The sequence below is a fragment of the Pteropus medius genome, unplaced genomic scaffold (assembly GCF_902729225.1).
Source record: "Pteropus medius unplaced genomic scaffold, Ma_sr-lr_union100, whole genome shotgun sequence".
Taxonomy (NCBI): domain Eukaryota; kingdom Metazoa; phylum Chordata; class Mammalia; order Chiroptera; family Pteropodidae; genus Pteropus; species Pteropus medius.
Genome location: NW_024345483.1, coordinates 712,154 through 734,932, shown reverse-complemented (window position 1 = coordinate 734,932; position 22,779 = coordinate 712,154). Strand labels below are relative to the sequence as shown.

Below are 22,779 nucleotides of genomic sequence, written 5' to 3'. Positions count from 1 at the left end.
ACGAGAGTGAGATGGCCAGATGGGGTGAGCATGAAAGCACAAAGCAGTTTGCATGAAGTAAAGGGGTAGATAATGACCTCGAAGCAGCAAGGAAAGAGTAGAAAGGTGGCTTCTACTTATAATGGCAGCCGAGGGCGTAGGTTCCTCAAAAACAAAGCAAACAAACGAAAAACAACAACAACAAAAAACAGCCAAGTTAAGGTTAAAAAGAAAAAAAAATGGAGAGGGAGCATTCTGGTTTTCTCTCTGCTGTGACAGTCGGCACTTGGTCCTGTGTCGGGGCTCTGGACATGTAGGTACATGTACCTCATTTTCCTCTTTACACCATCAGCTCCTGAGTACTGGGGTCATGGACTGTTTAACTGCATCCCCACATATATTCTGGAAATGACTGCTGGTTTTTTTCTGTTTCGATCCATTCAGCAGTGGTAGAATATGATTGTTGTCAGGGCATTTATGCCTCCTGTAGGAGACGATGAGAAGGCCACCGGTTTATGAGTACGACTTAACTCACAGTGATCTTCATTCACTCCACAGAGAAGACACCAAGGGGTGACTTGATTAGTGGCTGTGTTCACAGGAATGCCCCCACAGATTTAAAAGCCATTAACAATAAGAAACTAAACTTTCCTGAGATCTGGATGGAAGTTGAGCATTTTCTCTAATATAAAAAAGATAAAATATTATACTGGGGCATTTGAATAGTCTTATTTGAAAATAAGAGAGAGAACCTAAGAATTACTGTGTCCAAAATTTAAGTAAGAATTTATGAATATTTTAAAAGCAGTTCTAAGAATAGTAATTATATTCCTGTTAAATATAGAGCTTTATTTCTTCATTTTGATTTGCTTTTATTTTTAATTTTCAAAAATTTAATACATAGTTTTTAATAAAATAGATCTTAAAGGCTTATAATAAAACCCAGGAAACCTGCACCCCAATGCACCCCAAGCTCATTCAGCAACGCATAATTATTTTAAAATCTTTTAGCTGATACTTCTAATAGTTATTTATATATTTCTAAATACACTTACACTTCTATCAGTTTTATGCATAATCTTTTCATGATAAATGATTTGCCTCAATTTATGCAACTCCTCCTTCATCCTCTAAAAAACTGTAGCAATATTTTTACTTCAATCAATAATCGGTGGTAATATTATTATAAATGACTATATAAATACCTCTAGCCTCCTGTTCCAGACTCCAAATTCCCCTTCATTTATGTCCTCTGTTGGATTCCCGCTTCTCTAAACCCAATATCTTTCTCTTTTATTTATGTTCCACCTTCTCGTTTAATACAACATATCCTTCAGTATCTTCATACGGTGCAGTTGTTGCAAGTGACATTTCTGAGTTCCTCCAGGTCCGAAAATGACTACTGTACCTCTTCATTTAATTGATATTTTGCCTATGCTTAGGATTCTAGGGTGAAAATCATTTGTCCATCAGATTTATGAGAGTTACTGCTCCGTCTGCCAGCATCCAATGCCGCTGAGAAGTCTGATGCCGTTCTGCTACTAATTTACTTTTTAAAACGTATTTTCAATTACGGTTGACATTGGATATTATTTTATATTAATTTCAGGTGTACGGCGTAGTGGTTAGACATATATATCATTTACGAAGTGATCCCTCTGTATTATTAACTCCATTCCCTGTGCTATACTCTCCATCCCTATGACTGTTTTGTAACTACCAATTTGTACTTTTTAATCCCTTCACCTTTTTTACCTAGCTACGCCCCCACCTTGCCCAATCTGCCAACCATCAGTGTATTTTCTGTTTCTGTGAGTCTGTTTCTGTTTTGTTTGTTCATTGATTTTGATCTTTAGATTCCACATATAAATTAAATCATATGATATTTGTCTTTGTCTGACTTTTTTCACTTAGCATATTATCTTCCAGGTCCATCCATGTTGTCACAAGCAGTAAGATTTCATTCTTTTCTATGGCCGAGTAATATTCCATTGTATATTTGTACCACCTCTTCTCTATCCAGTCGTCTGTTGATGGGCACTTAGGTTGCTTCCATATCTTGGCTACTGTAAACAGCGCTGCAGTGAACACGGGTGTATATACCTTTTGGAATTAGTGTTTGGGATTTTTCAGATAAATACCCAGATGCGGAATGGCTAGGTCATAAAGCAGTTCTATTTTTATTTTTTTGAGGCACCTCCAAACTGTTTTCCATAGTGGCCGTACCAATCTGCAACCCTACCAAAAATGCATGAGATTTCTCTTTTCTTCACATCCTCGCCATCATTTGTTTGTTGATTTACTGATGATGGCCATTCTGACAGGTGTGAGGTGATATCTGATTGTGGTTTTAATTTGCACTTCTTTGATGATTAATGATATTGAGCATCTTTTCATATGTCCACTGGACATCTGTATGTCCTCTTTGGAGAAATGCCTATTCAGGTCCTCTGTCCATTTTTTTTTGCAGTCAGTATTTCAGTCTTATTATAATAGTTAAGTACTAGAGCAGCATTAGTGTTAGAGAGATAGGGGCTTGAGGTCCAGCTCCAACACCTCCCAGCTTAGGCAAGCTATTTATTCTGTCTGAGCTGCAATTTCCTTAACTGTAAAAAAAAAATGGGACAATGAACAGTGCTAAGAGTAGGCACGAACACCAAAGAATCTAATGTATGAAGAAGATATATATATATTTATTTTTCACGACAGTTGGCACAGTTGGCACTCTGAAAGCACCATCGAAATGATCTGTTATTATCCAGAGGCCTGAACTAGGGCAACAGCAGTGGGAATGGAGAGAAGTTGGAGTCAAGAGTCGTATTAGGTAGAATTGAGGGGACATGTAACGGGTTGGATGTGGGAAGGAGGGAAAGACAGGTGTTGTGGATTTCTGGTTTGGGCACAAGTAGATAGCAGTACCTTCACTGAGCTGGGGCTTGAGGATGAGGTGAGGATTCTGGCTGGAAGCTATGTCCAGTTCTGGACGGGTTGCTTTTGAAAGGCCTATGAGATACCCCGAGTGGAACTGTCTGATGAGTAACTGTGTGTGAGCCTGAAACTCAGGAGAGAAATCTGAGCAGGAGATCTGCTGGCGGGGCAAAGGAGAAACCCCAGGAAGTGTATCCTGAGAACAGAGCAGAGGGCCTCTGTCCATTTTTAATTGGATTGTTTGGGGTTATTTCGATGTTGTATTCTATGAGTTCTTTATTAATCTTGGATATTAACCTCTTATCGGATGTATCATTGGCAAATAGCTCCCATTCGGTAGGTTGTCTTTTTATTTTGTTGGTTTCCTTTGCTGTGCAAAAACTTTTCAGTTTGATGTAGTCCCATTCGTTTAACCCTTTTCCTGTTTGCCATGAGAATGCTTGTGGATTATAGTCCTAACCTTATCCACAAAGTTTGCCACGACGTATCTTGCTTTTATTATTATTTTCACATCGCTCTAGTATATCGATAGTCTTTGGAAACAAATGAAAGCTTTCTATTTACAGCATTGTTTTTAGCAGTTCGATCACTGAAAATATCAAATCCTAGAAAACGTAGTATTCCTACACATGCTGTTAAATGAACACTGGCAGCGAGCTGCACATTTTTTTTTTTTTTCTAAACAGGATAAGGGTTAATAATTTCTTTGTAGATAACATTTATTTTCTCTCTCCAATCTTTTTAGACAATTGCTTTATCCCTGATTTTCTGAAAATTCATGATGACGTGCCTTTATGTGGACTGATGAGGACACTTTCAATCTGGAGGCTTATGTTTCCCTTTGTAAAAAAAAAAAAAAAATGTCTTGTATCAGTTTTTTAACTTCCTTCCCTTTTCTTTTTAACCCTGCAGCTTCTGAGTTGGATGGACTTCTAGATTCCTCCCTAAGTCTTTTTCTTTCTTTTACATTCTCCTTTTTTTTCCTTTTTTGCCCTGCTTGTAGGGACATTTCCTTCAGTTTATTTTCCTACCTCTCTACCGAAATTTTTATTTTGGCAATTGTTTTTAAGAGTTCTTTCTTATTCTGTGATTTCCTTTTATATTTGCATCCTATTCCTATATTTTTAGATATGATAATATTTACAAATATATATGGTACCTGTTAGTTTTGTCTTTCTTAAATTCTCTTTGATTCCCTAAATTTTCTTTTTTTCCCTCTAAGATGAGTTGGTTTTGAATGTGGGGGATTTTTTAATCTTTGCTTTTCTCCTTCACGTTGCAAACTTCACTTCAGTAATCCTTGGTATCTCAATATAATTTAGCAACATAAACAATGTCTGCACGTTCACTGTCCCTGAGCTCGGCTTGTTGACTGGTGGACTACGATTTAAGACTATCAGCTGGAAGCAAGTCATTTCCTGGGGTACACTCAAATGTCAACACGTAAAGGTCTTTTCTCTGGAGACATTTGGCTTTTTTAGAAAGAAGAGAAACTTCTGCTGTTCTTTTGGAAAGTACACATCTAGCTGCAGCCATTCACGTTGGGCAGACTCTAAGGTCCTGACGACTCCGTACGCAGATTTTAACCAATCCCCCCAGCTGCACCCCTGTGCTTTATTCTCTGCTGTACCGAGCGCCCCAAACACCGAGTTCCTCCAGAGTTCTATCTTATTCCAGCTCGATGAGTCAGTTCTTATTTCCTTTTCACGTTTATTCTTCTAAAAAATGCACTGAAATCTCTTGTCTAACTGAAACTCCTTCTCCAATTCTTCTGGTGGTTGTGGGTTTATACCTATTTTATTTCTTTACTCTCATTTTAGTGGGATGTTCAGAGAAAGCAGTGAGAAACATATAGAGTTTATCCTCAGAAGTTCCCAGGCCATCTATTTCTGAGTGCTGTTACAAGGTACTTGTCTTCATTTGAAAATAAGGTTTCGTTTCCACCTATTCCTTTTCCTCTCCTTTGTAGTCTTTCCCCTTACATTTTATCTTATTCTTGATAATAGTACAGATCAGAAACTGATTTTTAAATCATTTATTACTTGTAAACAGTTTCGTGCTCACCCATTCTAAGCTTTTTGAAGTAAATAAGGTTTAATATGTCTCTCTAAAGGAAGAAAAGAGAAACTAAAGTAAGTTATGATTAACTTCCAAATATTTTTACTTTTAATGCACCTCATTTTTCTCTGTGGGTCAGTGGTTCTCACTAATTCCTTCACATTGGAGCAGTGCAGACAAAGGGTAGCCCCCTCACATTAGAGATCCATTTTAATGCATGCCATAGGGGTTTTTTTTCAAATCTCATAATTGACTTATTTTAGATAACTTAAATGGATTGACTATGGAGAGGGACTAAAGAGGAAGACAGAGATCACCATCTCTGCAGAAGAGTTTTAGACAATTCTTGTTTTGTCATTCTCATAACTACTTGGAATTGGAGAAACGGTCATCATTTTTGACATCTACAGTCTCTTATCAATTTATTCTAGTTCTCTCTGCCTTCAAACCACCCCCGCATTTCCTTCCAGCCGCAAAAAACACAAATCTACCACATTTTTCACATGACGTCTATGACAGCCTTTCAGATATCTGAAATGAGCAATCATCCTCTCGAGGCATTTGTCCCTTGTCCGCTGTGGTAACAACCAGCCTGGAACAGTGTACTTTAAATATGGCCCAACCAGTACAGAATAAAAGGGCTTACCATCTCACTTGCTCTAGGTAATTCTTAAGCTCAAATCAAATTTGGCTTTTCGAGAGTTACAGCACCTGGAAGGCTTACATTAAGTTCACTTCCCCCTTTATCCCATTATCTGATTTATAATGTACAACTGTTCTTAAGCTTTTCTATCCCAGAACTATTTTTGTATCTATGTGTAAGACTTTGTTCGATTCGGCGAATGTGATCCTTTAGTTTTAGCCCATTCTCTCAAACTTTAGACATTCTTTTTGATCCATAACTCAAAAGATACTCCTCTCCAACGAACATTCACTAATGACAGCTTACAACTTTGAATCTGCTCTCTTAGGTGCCTTCATTTGAGTCTCTGATGACGACAGTTAAGAGGGAAAGGTCAAAGATGAAGCCCTGGGGATTATCACAGGGATGTCCATTCAGGTTGACGTCCATCTATCAGTCAATTCTATTTTACCTCAATTGGTCAACCAACTACATCAGGCTAATTGTAATATTTTTCACCTGCTGTTTCTTCTTCATAAAGGCATAATTTAATAAGTTATTCAGATGTCTTCATAAAGTCTATGCTATTGCCTGGCCCACCAGTCTAGCAAACTTTTTATAAAATTTCTTAATTTGGCCTAGTTTCTTCTTAGTTAACTCTGGCTGGATATCAGTTCTTAGTGCTAACTGCTCTTAAAACATCTGTTTAATAATATATTCTAGGGACCTTTCAGTTTAATATATCAGGACATTTTTGCTTTCTTCTCCTCCCTGGAATCAACCAAAAAAACTGTAAGGAAAATGAGAGATAGAAACCAAAACTCCATCTTCGATGAAACTTGAAAGCATTTTTAACCCTGACAGCAAAAAGTAAGCGCTCCAAAATGCAGTAAAACTCGGATCAGGGTGCAGAAGACACTGAGCATGCCTACTTATGGATTTCAGGCCAGGAATAGAGTCCTAAAAGACCGGAGTGAGGAAACAAATGACCCCCGTTTTGAAACAAATCGGTTTTCAGGCTGGTCGTGAGAACATCCCGGAACACAGTTTGACCACCAGTAATGGCAGCAGAGGCAGAGATTAGAAAAATTCAAGGCTGTAATAGGACACACACAAACACACACCCCTGCATGGTACATAGAAGGCTTTCCTTTGAGCAGGGGAAACTTCTTGCTAGTTAGAAGCAGAATCACACTACAAGGAGGAATACTCGTGAGAATTTATATAGACGACAGATGGTGTTCAAAACACTCACTCTCAACTACTCACTACTACTACCCAACTTTAAATATGGCCCAACCAGTACAGAATAAAAGGGCTTATTCAGTGCCTCTCCAAATGATACTTTCACACACACCTGGGCTAGTAAAGAACTCCTCTAATGAAACTTCAATTAATGAAAACAAACTAATATAGTACTGATGCAAAATATGTTGCAAAAAGGAGGGAAAATGACCAATAAAGGATCGTGGAACAAGACACAGAACAAGCATAAAACACAGTAAAAACAAGTCAGCGGATGTCATAAAATCAATGTAAAAAAATCCTACTACCATAGAAATGAAGGTGAATAGACACTACAACAACGGAAACATGGGAAGACAGGCTTCAGAAAAACGAGCAAAATGAAATGGAAAATAACAGAATTAAAAATTATTAGGAAAAATGGTAGATATAAAAGACAAAGTTCTATGGGGGTACGTATAATTTGTGCTTCTAGGAAGAGAACAGAACAGAACAAAGCTATGTTTCAGGAACGCTTTTCCGAAACAAAGACAGCCGTGACTCTGTTGGCTTCAAGGGCAGCATGCTGTCCTGGGGAAAATTCATACAGATGGATCAAGATATATCTTTGTAAAGTAACTGAAATTTGTAAACAAAAGAAACATACATATTGGCTTCTAGGCCATGAGATCAAGTTCTCTATTATGTGAGAGATTCTCGGGCTGGTTGTAAATACCTTCCTAACAACATTCAGTACTAGAATTCAGCACAACAATGTTTACATAGTCATCAGAGAGAGAATGTGACCCACGAACTGTAAAACAGCCCCAGTATAATTCAAGTATACACACAATTAACAGTCTTACACATGCAAGTCAGTAGGCAATGTGGTTCCCATGAGCTTAAAGAAACTTCTAGAGGACAGCCTAAGGAAATGAAACAATAAACGGAAAAGTGAATAAAAGGAGTATTTTGAGGACAGTCCATTTAAATGCAGAGCCATGAGTAAACTTTAAGAATTATGGCTGCATAAAAGCATATAAATGATATAAAATTTGACAATCCAGAAATAGTAGTATAACAAACAAACCTGGGAGATGACGGGCTGGTAGAGAGACAAGGTAAAAAGTAGAATAATTTATACTAATTTCCTTTTATCTTGTAGTGGGCGAAGAGTCGATAGACCTTGTTCATAGCTGATAAATCAAGCATTACATGGGTAAATATCTTTTAAAAGCACAAAGGTAACAACTAGATTAAGTATAAGAATAAAACCAACCCCAAAATCCTATGGTAGAATAGATGGAGAAGGTAGAAATGTGCTTATTTCTTCAAGTACAATTTATAGCAAGGAGCTAATAAATTTTATCTGAATAAATTGTTAAAATCTATTAGATTGTTGCCAACTTGCCAGTCTGTGTTCTATGGAATATATATTTTTTCCTCCAGTTTGACAAAAAAAAAAAATCTTTTCTCCATGATTCTTCAGATAGTTACTGGGATCATTCTGGGCCCCTGCCAGTTTTTTTTTTTTTTTTAGCATCTTTGGATAGTCTTCATCTACATCTAGAGATCTGAACTCTTTTAAATCAGCCAAGGAAAACAATCTTGATTTCACTGTATTAATGTTTTATTCCTACCAATTCCAGTTGGTTTATTGTTTTTTTCTCTTTCTATTTTCTTCCTTCCCATCCATCGACCAATCCAACTAACATTTGTTGTTTTTACTGTGAGTCAGATGCTGTGCTCAAGGATGCTGTCTAGTTAGAAAGATGATGCAGACGAGCCTCTGCCCTCAAGAAGTTTAGTCTAGGGAGTAGGCGAATAACTCTAATACAAATAAATGCTTTTAATATCAGGAGCACCCTTCCCACTCTACCCACCCCCAAGCTAAAAGAAAAGCTAAAGCTATCTGGGTGACTCTGGAAAGGCTCTATGGAAAAAAATAGCATTTCATCTGGGTCTCGAAAAATGAGTAGGTGTTCACCAGGCAGGAAAAAAAAAGAACATCCCAGGTAGAGAGTAAAAAGTAAGCAAAGACACAAGGAATGATGATCACTTTGGTCTGACTGTAATGGGAACCTACTGGAAAGTGAGGGGCAGAGGTGACCCTAAAGATTGTTCTCTGGGTTGAAGATAGAGTCTACTCTTCTGGGTGACCTCGTAAGCACAAAGGGTTCCCTCTGAGTCTAGATTTAGCAGAATCATGCTTCGCTTTGGTCTCTCACCACAAGACATCAACCCTCCATGGTACCTACCCTCTTTGCTTTGCCCCCAGCAAACACATCACATTGCCAAGAAGCACTCCAGTTGAGAACTGGATTGATGACCCCAGTGAATAGCACACAGCCCCGGCCAGTTCCCACGGGCTGCAGGCTGCCCACTCCTGGTTCCAATACAGTTTTCTCAGGGAGTGCTTCCCAGCCTCCATCTTTGTTGTATCTCACCTTCATCTCCAGGGCCTCCGGCTTCTTGCCCTCCCAAGCCCAACTCCGCTTGGTGAAGTAGTTGACAGTGGCAAATTCGATCAGCGCAGAAAATACAAAGGCATAACAGACGGCTATGAACCAATCCATGGCCGTCGCGTATGCCACTTTAGGTAAGGAGTTTCTGGCACTGATACTCAAGGTGGTCATGGTGAGAACAGTGGTGACACCTGGGGACAGAGATGACAACCAGTTGTAGAGCATATCTGAGGAGATCACCAACTTCCTACTTGAAAGGAGGAGCTATACCCGCTATACCCCACTCAGATGGCCGCTTGAAGGTAAAAATCAGAGCATCAGAGCGGTATGGTTCGACCTGGTAACCACCCCGTCCCAATTCTCACAGTAGTAGGGACTTCCTGTACACCATTTCTAAAAGTTGTCCTCTAGCCTCCGTTTAAACGTTTCCACTGAAGAGTAGATAACATATTTCATCGTAAGAGAGTAACAAGAAAAATCTAGCTTATGAGCTGAAGCCTGCCTTCTAACGGCTAGCCCACAGACTGACCTCAGATTCCTTCTCTGACAGCACAGGAGAGAAAAACCTGTCCCCTTCTCTCTAGCCCAGGCCTTCAGGGACTTGGAGAGGGTGCCCGTAGGTCCTCAGGAATCACTTCATCTCCGGAATGAACACGGCCAGTTCCTTCTCTTGTTTCTCCTCCTCGATCATTCTGGTAGTTCTCTCTTGAACAGCCCAGAACTTAGCCCAAAACTCAAGACATGGTCTGAGGTCAGCAGGATGTTCACTTCCCTTATTGTGGACACTATTCTTCTAATAATGTAACAAACGATCGCGGAAAATATTTCTTTAGCTGCATCGCAATCGAGGTCCTATTGGGTTTCATGGTCAACCAAAGTTATTCCAATATTTATTTCTTGCGAGTTTTTACCAAACCACAGCTTGCTTTTAGATCAATGGATTCTTTTTCTTGGTATTATTAACCTAAATTTATGACTTTCCTTTATTCACTGTTACATTCGATTGAGTTTCTTCCTAATCCGTTCATATTTTAGATATACATATGAGCTGTGTACTGTTGTGGTTCACAGTATGAGCTTTAGAATCAAACTGAAACAGACTGAAGTTCTGGCAATCCCACTTACTAGTCATATGACCTTAAAAAAAGGTGCTTTACCCAACTCAGCCTCAGTTTTACCATGTGTAAAATGTGTGTGATGATACCACACTCAGAGGTTTGCTGGGAGACCCAGTGAAATGATACTCACAAAGCCCACAGCATAATATCTGGCACATGGTAATCGCTCGATAAATAGGAGTTTCTATAACATTAATCTTATATTTACAGTTGTTATTAACAGTAGTATTGTCATAATTATGATTAATTATAGTAGTATAATTAGAAACACATTTTTAACAATATTATAATAACCGTATCATTGTTAACAATAGTATTCTAATCTCGAATACCTACACTAAAACTTAGAAGTCTTGAGTTCTACAACTTACTTGCGTGGTATCTTGGGCAATTTTCTTAATTTCTCCGTGCCTTCATTCTCCCCATCTATGACTATTCCCTACCTTCTCTATCCTCCAGAGGTGATGAGGCAGTTGTACCCAAAGTCATCCAGACTTGGGGAAGAGGGGATCGTCAGAACCTCTTTCTGAGTGTTGGCCTGCTCAAGAAGATGGAAATGTGAGCCTCATGAGCCTAGGCCAAATAGGGCATAGAAAGAAGTCTTAATGGGGTGAGAGATGTTATAGAGCGGCGGTCCCCAACCTTTTTGGCACCAGGGACCGGGGCTCCTATGAGAATCTAACGCCTGATGATCTGAGGTGGAGCTGAGGCGGTGATGCTCGCGCTGGGGAGCGGCTGCAAATACAGATGAAGCTTTACTCGCTTGCCCACCACTCACCTCCTGCTGTGCGACCCGGTTCCTAACAGGCCACAGAGCATTATAAGTCTGTGGCCTGGGGGTTGGGAACACTGTTATAGAGAAAAGCAAGCAGAAAAGGCCTACTTACTCTACCCAGGTGCAGCCTCTGGGGCCTCCTCTCATATCTTGCTTCCTTGAGTACCTTACTTAAACATTCGCTATATAAATGAAAATCCAGACTGGAAAAGACTTAGTACAGTTTTTTTAAAAGATTTTTTAAAATTAAAATATAGCTAACATACAACATTATATTAGTTTCAGATGTACACCATAGTTATTCAACATTTATACATCCCAAGAAGTGATCATCATGATAAGTCCAGCAAGCATGTGACACCGTGCGATGCTTTCACAATATTATTGACTATATTATTCCCAAGACTTAGTACAGTTTCAACAGACAGTCTAACGGAGTACCACTGCACAAACTAGGCAGAATCATCAAGGCTGATCAGCAAAAATACATTTTAAGTCCTGTCAGGAATCAGCCACATAGCTAGCTAGTACCTATTAAACTATCCGAATTTGTAGCCTTGTAAGCTCTGAAAACGGACCCAAGGCTCTATAACCCACTGACCACACCGAGCAAGGAGTAATTCATGGGAAAAACAAGTCATCTCATTTATGGTTATCAGCCTATGTGGTTGCCCACCCTTGGCACATTCGCAGCAATGTGCTAATGCTTGGAGGGTGAGAACTACGCTGACATACAAGTGTTTCTGTGCCGGATCTCAGTAGAGACTTTTAGAGCTCTAGCCTCTAGGGCTCAATTAGAACTGTCATCTTGTGAAGAGCTCTTAGCTAGTCAGAGCTGGCAGCACCCTCATTAAAGCCTTCGGTACACTTCACAGATGGACAAAGAGGTTTGGATGTTAAAAGAGATCCGGGCCTGCCATCCAGGGCTTCTCTTTGAAGACTCTTCTGGAAAGTTTTGGGTTTTTTTTTTCTTTTTTTTTTGGTGACTGCCCCATCTCACTTCCTCTGAGCAAGTCTAAAAGCCTAGTCCACTTCTTTGGTATGTCTGTCACACCTAACCAGGAGTTCTTGAGTGCGGGGACCGAGGGTGATCCGCTTCTATGTCCTCAACCCTGATCACAATTGAAGAGGCTCCTAGTGCACGTGGGATGAGGGAAAGGGTTCTGCCCAGCCCGCACTTGCTCCCAGCAGAGTGAATGATGTACTTTTCTTATAGTACCTATATTGTTATTATCAATACCATGGTTCTAATTCTCTTTTTTTCCCCCGACATTAACCGTCTCTTCTGTGTCTTGCAGACTTAGGTCGTAGGGATCCCAAAACGAAAATGTTTCAGACTATAGCATTCAAAATGAGCACTCGCTCTCCTCAGGGGACAATCTAACATAATTAGACTTCATAAACCTGTTGAGCTCAGATACCACGAGAAGGAAAAGGCTTTTTGTTAATTCATTTTCAATCGGGCTTAACTCTTGTTTTACAAAGTACATTACTGAATATGACTTATCCCCATTACTTCTTCCCCTTGGAGAACACAATTTTATTCTAAAAATATATCTCAGTAACAATGAAATACCAAAAGGTGGTCATTATAATAAAAAGAAAACCAAGCAAGAGGAATTTGTTTTAAATTTTCTTCTGAAAAATACAAAATTATCACTGTAATGTACTGCCAACTCTCATTTACCTGTATTTGAATTATTCATTTTATGGATTTACAACCCCCTTCACCCCAAATCTGCTAACTCTCCATCTCTGCTGCTCTGTGACAAATCCACCTATATTCTCAACCTCTTCTCCAAATGTACATTCCTCTTTTGATCTTAACTGAAACCCGACTCGCCTATTTAATATAGCGTTTTGGTTCTCGAAAGGTGGCTGATCATTCATAATCAATAGGTCAAGAGGTAGGGGTCCATATTTTTCTTGATCTCTATTACTCTTTAGACCATTACACTATCACAGTCATGTGGTAATCTGTGCTCCTGAGATATTTCTATCTGGTGACACCCTCTCCATCCTGTCTCCTAAGTGTCCTATATAGAATACTTCCATCTTCTCAAAGGTTCCTTTGAGATCATTCCATCCTTGGCCCCAGGTAACCACCTCATTCTTTTAATGCACTGTACTGCTTTCTTTCATTGTAGATGACATATTTCTCCCTAGAATTTCCCATAAATATCATATGATATGGATTCAACTGTGTCTGGCTTCCTCCACTCAGCATAATATTCTTTAGGTTTTTTCATGTCATGTCTATCATTCCTCTTCAGAGTGCTGTTCCATTGTATTCATATAATTTGAATATCCATTCACCTACTAATGGACATCGAGACTGTTTCTAGTGTTCAACTATTATGAATAAAGCTGCTGGGAAGATTTACATACAAGTCTTTGTACGAGCACATGCTTTCATTTCTCTCGGTAAACACCCAGGGATGGAACTGCAGATTGCATGGTAAGCATATGCTTAACTTTAGATGAGACTGCCAAATTGTTTTCTAAAGCCGTTGTACCATTTCATGGTCCCATCAGATGCATGAGAGTTTCAGTTAGCGTGAATCTTTGACCTATGAAAACTAAATATCAATTGGCACTTTTACACATTTCTCTGACAATGAAGTCTTTTGAACATTTCATCTCCTTGTATCCCCATCTCAATTGATATAGATTACATTACAGTCTAGTCTTTTATTCTAAATATATTGTATACTCAATAAGCCACTGTTGTTATTTTATACATTCAATAGTCATTTAGCATTATCCATATATTTATTATTTTCATTCTTTAAAATACATCCCAAACCTTCCTTCTGGGATAATCTTCCTTCTGCTTGAAGAACTCCCGTTAGTGAGGGTTTGATGGTAATGAAGTTTTAGTGTTTTATTTTTTTCCTCTGAAAATGTTCATTGTTTCTGTTGAATTCAGCTGGTAGTCTGTTATGACTTTAAAGGCCATGTACTTTTTTCCCAAGCTATTTTTAAGATATTTCTCTTTGCTCTTTGTTTTCATAACTTTCACTATAATGTGTCTGTTTGTACATCTTTCAATTTCTCCTACTCAGGTCCATAGGGCTTCTTATAGCTGTGCCTTTGTCCTTCATCCAGCTTGGGTGGCATTCAGCTGTTAATTCTTCACAAATTGCTTCGTGACATTCTTTCATGTCTCTCCTTCTAGGATTCCAATTACTCTGTCAGACCTTCTCCATAAATCTTGTTGTTTCTCATTCTTACGTATTTTATACATTTTTGCCTTTCTGCGCCTCATTCTAGATATTTTCTTCCCATTCATGGGTTCTCACTTCAACAGTATCTAAACGACTGAGTTTTTGTTGATATTTTCCAGTTTTAGCTTTTTCAATGTGCTTCCTCTCACACGTGCTCACTCCCCACACACCATTCATATGATGAAATTCTCATGTTTCCTTTCATCTGCTTAACTATATTCATCATGGCTGTTTGAAAGTTTGACATCTCCAATATCTGTAGTCCCAGTACGTCTGCTTTCTTAATTGGGTTATAATTTATATACAATAAAAATAGTTTGTACATTTCAAGGTGTTTGGGCAAAGTATAACTGCTACCCCGGTCAAGATACAGAATACTGTACTATACCAGCCAGTCCATAACCCCGGAGAAAACGCTGCTTTGGTTTTTAACACCATAGCTTAGCTTTGCCTGTTTTGGAAAATTCCATATAAGTAAAATCATATATTTTGTACTATTTTGTTTCTGGCTTCTTGGTTTGACATATTTTGTTTTCAGATTCATATAATGTGAATCTACAGTTATTAATCCACTGTATGAATAGGCCACAATACATTCACCCATTCTCACTTGTCGATGTCCATTTGGATGTTTTCTGGTTTGGGACTTTTAAGAATAAAGCTGTTATGAACATGATTGTATAAGCCTTTTATGGATATATATTTTCATTTCACTTGGGTATGTATACCTCGGAGTGAAATACCTAGGTTTTAGGGTAAATGTACTTTTTACTTTTAAGAAACGGCCAAACTGTTTTCCCTAAGTAGCTATACCATTTTATATCCTCGCCAACAGTGTATGAGAGTTCCAATTGCTTCTCAACCTCACAGATATTTGGAATTGTCAGTCTTTTAAATTTTAGTTATTCTAGAGTTTATAAAGTGATGTCTCCATGTGGTTTTAATTTACATTTCCCTGATATAAAATGATGTTAACTATCTTTTCATGTGCTTATGGGCAGTTATATATTTTCTTGATGAAGTGTCTGTTCATGTCCCTTTCCAATTTTTAAAATTGGATTCTTAGTACTTTTATTATTTAATTGAAGGAGCGCTTTATAATTTTGGAATCGATGCTTTGTCAGATCTGTACACGTATGAAATATATTCTCCCAGTCTATGCTTTGCCTTTTCATTTTCTTAATGTTATATATACTTCGAATGAAAATTTTTGATTTTGATGAAGTCCAATCCTTTTTTTCAGTTATTTTTTGTGCACTAAAGAATTTCTGCCTTCCAAAAGGTTGCAAAGATATGGTCTTATATTCAGTCTATGAGCATTTTTTTTATATTTAAGTCTATGATCAATCTCAGATTAATTCTCTACAATGTACCTCTGTCATAAATCAAGTTTTCACATACGTGGATCTACTTTTACTCTATGATGCTTTCTTTTTCCTTGTGACAGTGACACATTGTCTTAATGACTACAAAAGTGATTACTACATCATTTTTGACATTTTATGGAGCAAGTCCCTGCACTCCGTTCTTCTGTCGGAGGATAATGGCTGTTCTTGGCTCTTTGTTCTTACATGAAAATTCTGTAATACTTTTAAAATTAATGTTTTATCTTGGAGATTCACATCAATGCAGGTAGTATTCATTTCTTACGGCTGCCGTTAACTAATGACTGCAAATCGAGTGGCTTAAACAACACAGATATTCTCTTACAGTTGTGGAGGCCGGAAGTCGGAAGTCTGTTTCACTGGGCTAAAGTCAAGGTGTCAGCAAGGCCTCACTCCCTCTGGAGGCTACAGGGGAGAATCCATTGCTTTTTCCAGTTTCTAAAGCTGCATGTCTTAGTTCGTGGACCCCTCCCTCCTCTTTCAAAACCAACAGCATTAGCACCTTCAAATCTCTCCTGCTTCATTCATCACACTGCCTTCTGCTCTGTACTCAACTGTCCCTCTGCCTCACTCTTATAAGTACACTTGTGACTGCATTCGGGGCCCATCCAGATAATACAGGCTCGTGTCCACATTTCAGGATCCTTAACTTAGTTTACGTCTTCATTCTCTTTTGCCATATAAGGTCACACTCACAGGCTCCAGCCATTAGGACGTGGCTATCTTCGGGTGCCATTATTCAGCCTCCAACAGTCCTAATTCTAACGCTGAACTTCACTCAGGCTCGAAGCCTTTCTCGTGTAAGCTTAAAACTCAAATTCTTCCTTATGAAGACCAGTAGTCCATCTGCCCATCTTTCTGCTACAGCAGTATCAGCTCATGTGATTAACAGTCCGAGTTTCAGTTCCTTCTTCAATTTGGGTCCCTTCGAGTATTTCCTTTAATTTCTTAAGCTCATACATTTTTTAAAAAAGAATGTTTTAGCTAGCTTTTCAAGGATTTTGTGAGGAAAGATTTTTGGGGGGTATCTAGTTTGTTATATTTTCAAAAACGGGCATCTTTAACCTTCTATATAGATTCTCCACCCTCTACTTCACTAGAACTGTTCTTTTTAAGATCGTTAACCAACCAAACATATCACCAGATCCAACAGACAGTTGCTATTTGTATCCTACCTAAACACACAGTAGAATTCACAATTATTCCCTGCTTCTTGAAACACTCTTCTCTCTTGACTTCCATGATATCACACCCTTCTAGTTTTTTTTTAAATTTTTTCCTACTTTCCAGATTACTCTTTCTCCATTACTCTCTCTTCCTCTACCTGACCTAAAATGCTGCTTCTTTCTGAAACATCATTTACTATTTAACTACACAGTATAGCTTCAGGATATTGGTAGGAAATATTGGCCTCCTGTGTGGTTACTTAGCACATCTAAGTGTATGACTCACAGCCACCATGCCATGGAGGCAGTTTAGTAGACTAAAAGAGTTAATTAATATTTATCTCCTAAAACAAAATCTTACTACAGGGGGAAAAACAGGCAGAGAATGTTTTATATGCTGTATGCCTCCCAGGGAAAAGTGCTAATGACATACAAGCCTCTCCCTAGACACCAGTGAATTCATACTGAAGAAAATCTCTCTGATTGTATGCACTATTAAAAACCCCTTCAAACTTGTGTAACCTTGACCGAATATCAGATAATCCATAATTGCAAAAAGGCTAGAGGAGAGGCAGCAAAAGAGAGGCAGTACAAAAAAATAGGTCATAAAAAAAGCCCCTAATCCACTTATGTTTTGTCAGCTTAGTCCCACCCTTCACCTTCTCCAGCTCTGCCCACTAATTTCCTCTTTTTCACCGAAGGCTCCATCCCTCTCCAGTTCCTAGAGGAAAGCTGATTGAGACAGGAAGCATTTCAGTCACCTTCCTACTCCCACACTCTTCTTATTCCCACTTCTCTGTTAAGGATGCAGTTGTCTGAAATACCAAGATCCAATGAGTCAGTTATTAATGCTGGGCTCAGGCACCGCTCCCGTTATCTCGGTAATGGTTCTTTTACCTCCTTTACGCCTACTCTGACTGCCCATCACAAGACTTTGCAAACGTCTCCCCCCACCTCGTTCTCCATAAAACAACACTCACCAAAGACCGTGCGGGCAGGGACAGACTCTCTGTTGAGCCAGAAAGACACTTGCGACAGAATGACAGTCATAATACATGGCAAGTAGGTCTGGATCACAAAGTAGCCAATTTTTCGCTTGAGATGGAAGTGGGTTGTCATGACGACATATTCTCCTGCAGAGAGAGTAAAATGAGGTAGTATGTAGTCGAGTAAACATCGTGTTATTGAAGTGGGCTCCGATTCAGTCCACAAAGCTCCTTAAGTTATATTCAAAACGAGACATCCCAGTACCTCCCGAGTCCATGTAACTGGATCTCATGAAGCAGTGAGGTTTTGTATTTTTTTTTTTTGTTTTTGTTTTTGGTGAAAATATATGCTAGCAGTGTACCAACACAGCTTGCTTGGAGCAGTTTTGATACAAAGTCATTTCAATAAATTAAGGTCCTCATTTAAACACATTTAATAAGAAATAATCTGTTCTGCAGCATTTGCTATGTAATAGGCACTCTACTATCATTTTAACGTTCTTATAATCCGTAATCTTCAGGAGAGCCCTTCGAGGTAGGTACTGTCGTCATCCTCATTTTATAGGTCAATAAACGGAAAGCAAGGGGAGATTCAGCAACTCACATGAGTTACCCAGCTAGTGAGTAGTGGAGCCTGAATTCAGAATCAGATACATCAACTCTACAGTTTATGCTTTCTAACCAGTCTGCTCTGCTGCTCGAATGGCTTTATTGGGTTACAACCAAAGGTTCACACAGCAGAATGTGGGTTAGCCTCCATCACCCCACTCCAATATAAGCGTGAACACTTACTGAGATCTGACTACGTGCCAAACTTCGAGTGTTTTGGGGGTATTAACTTTATATCCACCCTCCCATCAACCCTGTAAGGTAGGTACTAATTATTGCCCCTTGTTAAATTCAATAGTTAATTATTAGTTGTACTGGATTTGTCATCAGCAGGATTTTACAAACGATACAAATGATCTCTGAAAGTATAATCTTAGCAGGATTTTACAGTCGAGCGCTCCATCCTCCTGGAATAATTCTCTTTACCAAATTTCTAGCCTATGATGCTTTTCTGGTTTTCCCTCCTACCTCATTATCTCTCTAGTCTCCTTTGCTGCTTCCTTTAAATTTCTCAACACTCGAGGATGTCAGGACTCTACTATCTCACTCACTGCCTTTGCATTCTCAGCCTGTGTCTGTAAATAACACCTTAAACTCCAATAACTCCCCAGTGTATCTCTTCTGCCTGTGCTTCTTACTTGTTATGCGTTGAATTGTGTCTCCTGGAAAGGTACGGCGAAGTCTTAACCCTTAGTACATCAGAATGTGAGCACCTTTAGAAATAGGGTTATTGTAGACATAATTGGTTAAGATGAGATCACAGCAGAGTAGGATGGGCTGTATTCCACTATGACTAATGCTCTCATAAAGAGAGACACACACAGGGAAATGTGTGATGACAGCGGCAGAGATTGGAGTGATAAATCCACAAGCCGGGGAATGCCAAAGATTGCTGGCAACCTTCGGAAATTAGGAGACAGAGACACAGAACAGATTCTCCTTCAGAACGTCCAGAAGGAAACACCCCTGCAAAAACCCTCGTTTCAAATTTCTAGCCTCCAGAGCTGAGGATGATAAATTTCTGTTGTCTTAAGACTCCCAGTTTGTGGTATCTTGATACAGGAGACCTAGGGTTCCTTAATTCAATTACCTATTCGACATCACCACTTGGGGATATGATAGGTATCTTGACCTAAGATGTCTGGGTCTTTTATTCTCTCCACCCCCCAACCCCTCCATACTGGCTCCTCCAACAGTACATGGTAGCTCTCAGGAACACAGGCTAAAATCAAATTCTTCAAAAACCCGGTATCATCACTGACTTTTCTTTCCCTGTGTATGCCTTCGTGTGCTCACATGCAAGCACACGTAGACACCCAATAAATCAGCAAACCCTGACGGTTGCTTCTTCAAAATACATCCATAATTTGACCACTTATCACCACCTCCACTGCTACGACTCTGGTCTAAGCCACCTGGAATATTGTAAAGCTTTCTAACTGGTCTTGCTTCTGTTCTTGCCCTCGTCAAAGCATTTTTTTTTAATTTTTAATTTGCATAAGGATACCACTAAAATGATTATAATTGTTTACATAGCATATGTAATAAAGCTCTAGATAATACAAACATATGTGTATGATGAACTATATACATAGACTCTACAGGCACAGATAAAAAGAGTCCTTTCTGAAGATTCTAAAAGTGCTCAGAAGATACCAATTTTCACAAATAATAAAAAGAATAGAAATTATTTTTATATGTGAAGAGTCATATTTCTGCTCTTCCCCAGGATTATTTTAATAATAAACTTTTACTAGAATTTCTTTACATGTTCCTTGTAGAAATCAGATTTTTTAAAAAGAGAATGTCTCATATAATACAAATGCTCAGAAATAAATTTTACCTCATTTCGCACACATTTTAAGCTAACATAAATAGTGTATGATGTCACTTATATGCAGTATCTAAGGAACAAAAGAAATTAACAAACTAAATGAAAACAGCCTCACAGATACAGAGAACAAACTGGTGACTGCCAGGGGAAAGTGGGGTTGGAGCGGGGAGGGGTGAAAAAGGTAAAGGGATGAAGAAGTATAAATTAATAGTTACAAAACAGTCACGGGGCTGTGGAGTACAGCACAAGGAATATGGTCACTATTGCTGTAATGGCTGTTTTCAGTGCCAGGTGGGTGCTAGAGTAATCGGGGATCACTTCATAAATTATAGAAATGTCTAACCTTTGTACTGTCTACCCGAAACTAATATAAAATGATAAAAAAGAAGTACACATCCCCTTTACCCATCAATTTTATTTATACTAAAATATCTTTATGAAATAATTAGATGAATTACATACAATGTTTCTCTCAGCACTGCTTAAAGTAGCAATGTATTAAGAACTCATATAAATGGATTTTATATATAAATTGCAGTGCATCCATAAGATAGATCTATATGTGACTATCAAAGGTGCTTTAGTTAATAAATGTACGTCAACACAGAAAGATGTACTTTGGTAGATCAGAAAGGGAGAAAACAATTGGTTCGATAATGCATTCTTAACACAGTAGCCAAAACGATCTTATTAAAACCTAAATCGGCTTTGTCTTTCTTTTGTTCAAAACCCTGCAATAGTTTCCAATCTCTCAGAGAGTAAAAGCCAAATACCCCCAAACAGTCCCCAAAGATCTATGATATGGGATTGCTCAACTTCCTTTCCTGTCAGAAATTCTTTTCCCCTCTCTCCCTCATTCCACATTTGGTTTTGGCAGGTCTCCCAAATGAGGCAATTTCCCTCTTTCCTACCCTACCCGCTCCCCTTCTACCTAAGCCTAGGAAGCACCATCTGGCCATGCAAACTGCAATATACAATACATATTGTATGTGTATTCACAATCTAGCTTGTTTATGTGAACATGAAAAATGTAAATGTAAAATATCTTTAATTTAGCAAAGAATTCTCATATAAAAATTATTATAACTTCGGAGTTTCTCTCTGCTTATTTTTCAATCCTTTTATTTCTGTCTTTGTTCTCCACTGCCTCCCGATCTCTCCTGTGTCCATTTCTACTCCTTTCTCTCCCTGTTTTTCCTCTCTCTCTCTCTCCACTGAGAAGATATTGAGGATTTATTTCTAACGACAGATGGACTCTGATTAGTTTGGGAAAATTTCCCCCTTCCCCATATTAGTCTCACACCCCTGTCCATTAATCTGTATCTGATCACGTTAAATATTTAATCTATAAGAAATAAAGTAAATATTCATAAATTAGTTATTTTCTATAGATAAAAGGAAAAGCAAGTCGACTTTGCAAAAGCTTATCAAATTAGCCAGTTTTAAATAACCGAATATATTTTGTTCAACTTTCTCCTTTTATATCCTTCTTTCTTTCAATTTATGTCTTGCTGTCTCTCTTCCAAAGAAGCAAAGAGAGTGAATAAGATCAGCAAGATGGCGGAATAGGATATCCCGGCTCTAATATTCCATCACAAAAATATGGATTAGCAACCATCCACAGACAAGATTGCCTTTGTGAAAATCCCAGAACCAGGATGTAAGGCTGAAACCACTTTGCTGCCTTCTTCCCTCCGGTAGGCTAGCTTGATGTAGCACCTAGAGGGTTCCTTTGGGTCTATGGTTTCTGCTGTGGGGAAAGGAGAGCCCACAGCAGATATCCAGCTTCTCCAGCTTTCCGAGGCATTCCCCTGGAGGTCCACTTCTGTCTACTCTCATGGGAAACGCTGTGGGAATTGGCAGGGCTAAACTACTTGGGCTCAGCTAAGAATAAAGAAGGTGGGTCTGGAACTTACAGCCATCAGTGCCCAGATTTGTCGGTGGTACCAAGTCCCAGCCCGCAACCTCTTCTGATCAAAGTGTAGCAGTCTGGCCTCGCCCGCCTAGAAACCCAACCTCTGACAGCAGCGGGTAGCGCTGGCAAACAGATTAGTACAGATGGAGGCCCCGCCCATCAGCGGAGCCCTGACCAATAGCAGGACGCTAGCAGAGGCCTCGTCCAATGGCGGTGGACCAATCAAAAGTGTCATTCCCCCCCACCCTCCCTACCGTGTTCTGATGTCCCCCTCCCAGACAAAATAGCGACCTCTGGTGGCCAAAGCCTGCTAGCCACACAGCCTGGGGGGGCGGTCCTACAGCCCGCCAACTAGGCGATCCCTGGAAATCAAAACCCGCTGGCTGCGCAGCCTGGGAACGGCAGCTCCTCTGCCCATTGACAAGGCAATCCCTGAGGGTCAAAACCAACCTGCCAAGGAGGCTGGGGGTGGCAGCAGCCCTGCCTGC

The 22,779-nt window shown here is 39.2% G+C and overlaps 1 protein-coding gene across 1 annotated transcript in view; it reads right to left on the bottom strand.

Moving 5' to 3' along the window:
• GABRA3 (gamma-aminobutyric acid type A receptor subunit alpha3) overlaps positions 1-22,779 on the bottom strand; it is a 117,761-nt gene that overhangs the window by 9,559 nt on the left and 85,423 nt on the right. The window contains exons 7-8 of the mRNA XM_039873944.1: positions 17,928-18,080; positions 9,259-9,467 (exon numbers count right to left, since the gene is read on the bottom strand). Of these exons, the coding sequence (XP_039729878.1) occupies positions 9,259-9,467; positions 17,928-18,080 (362 nt within the window). The remainder of the gene's footprint in view (positions 1-9,258; positions 9,468-17,927; positions 18,081-22,779) is intronic.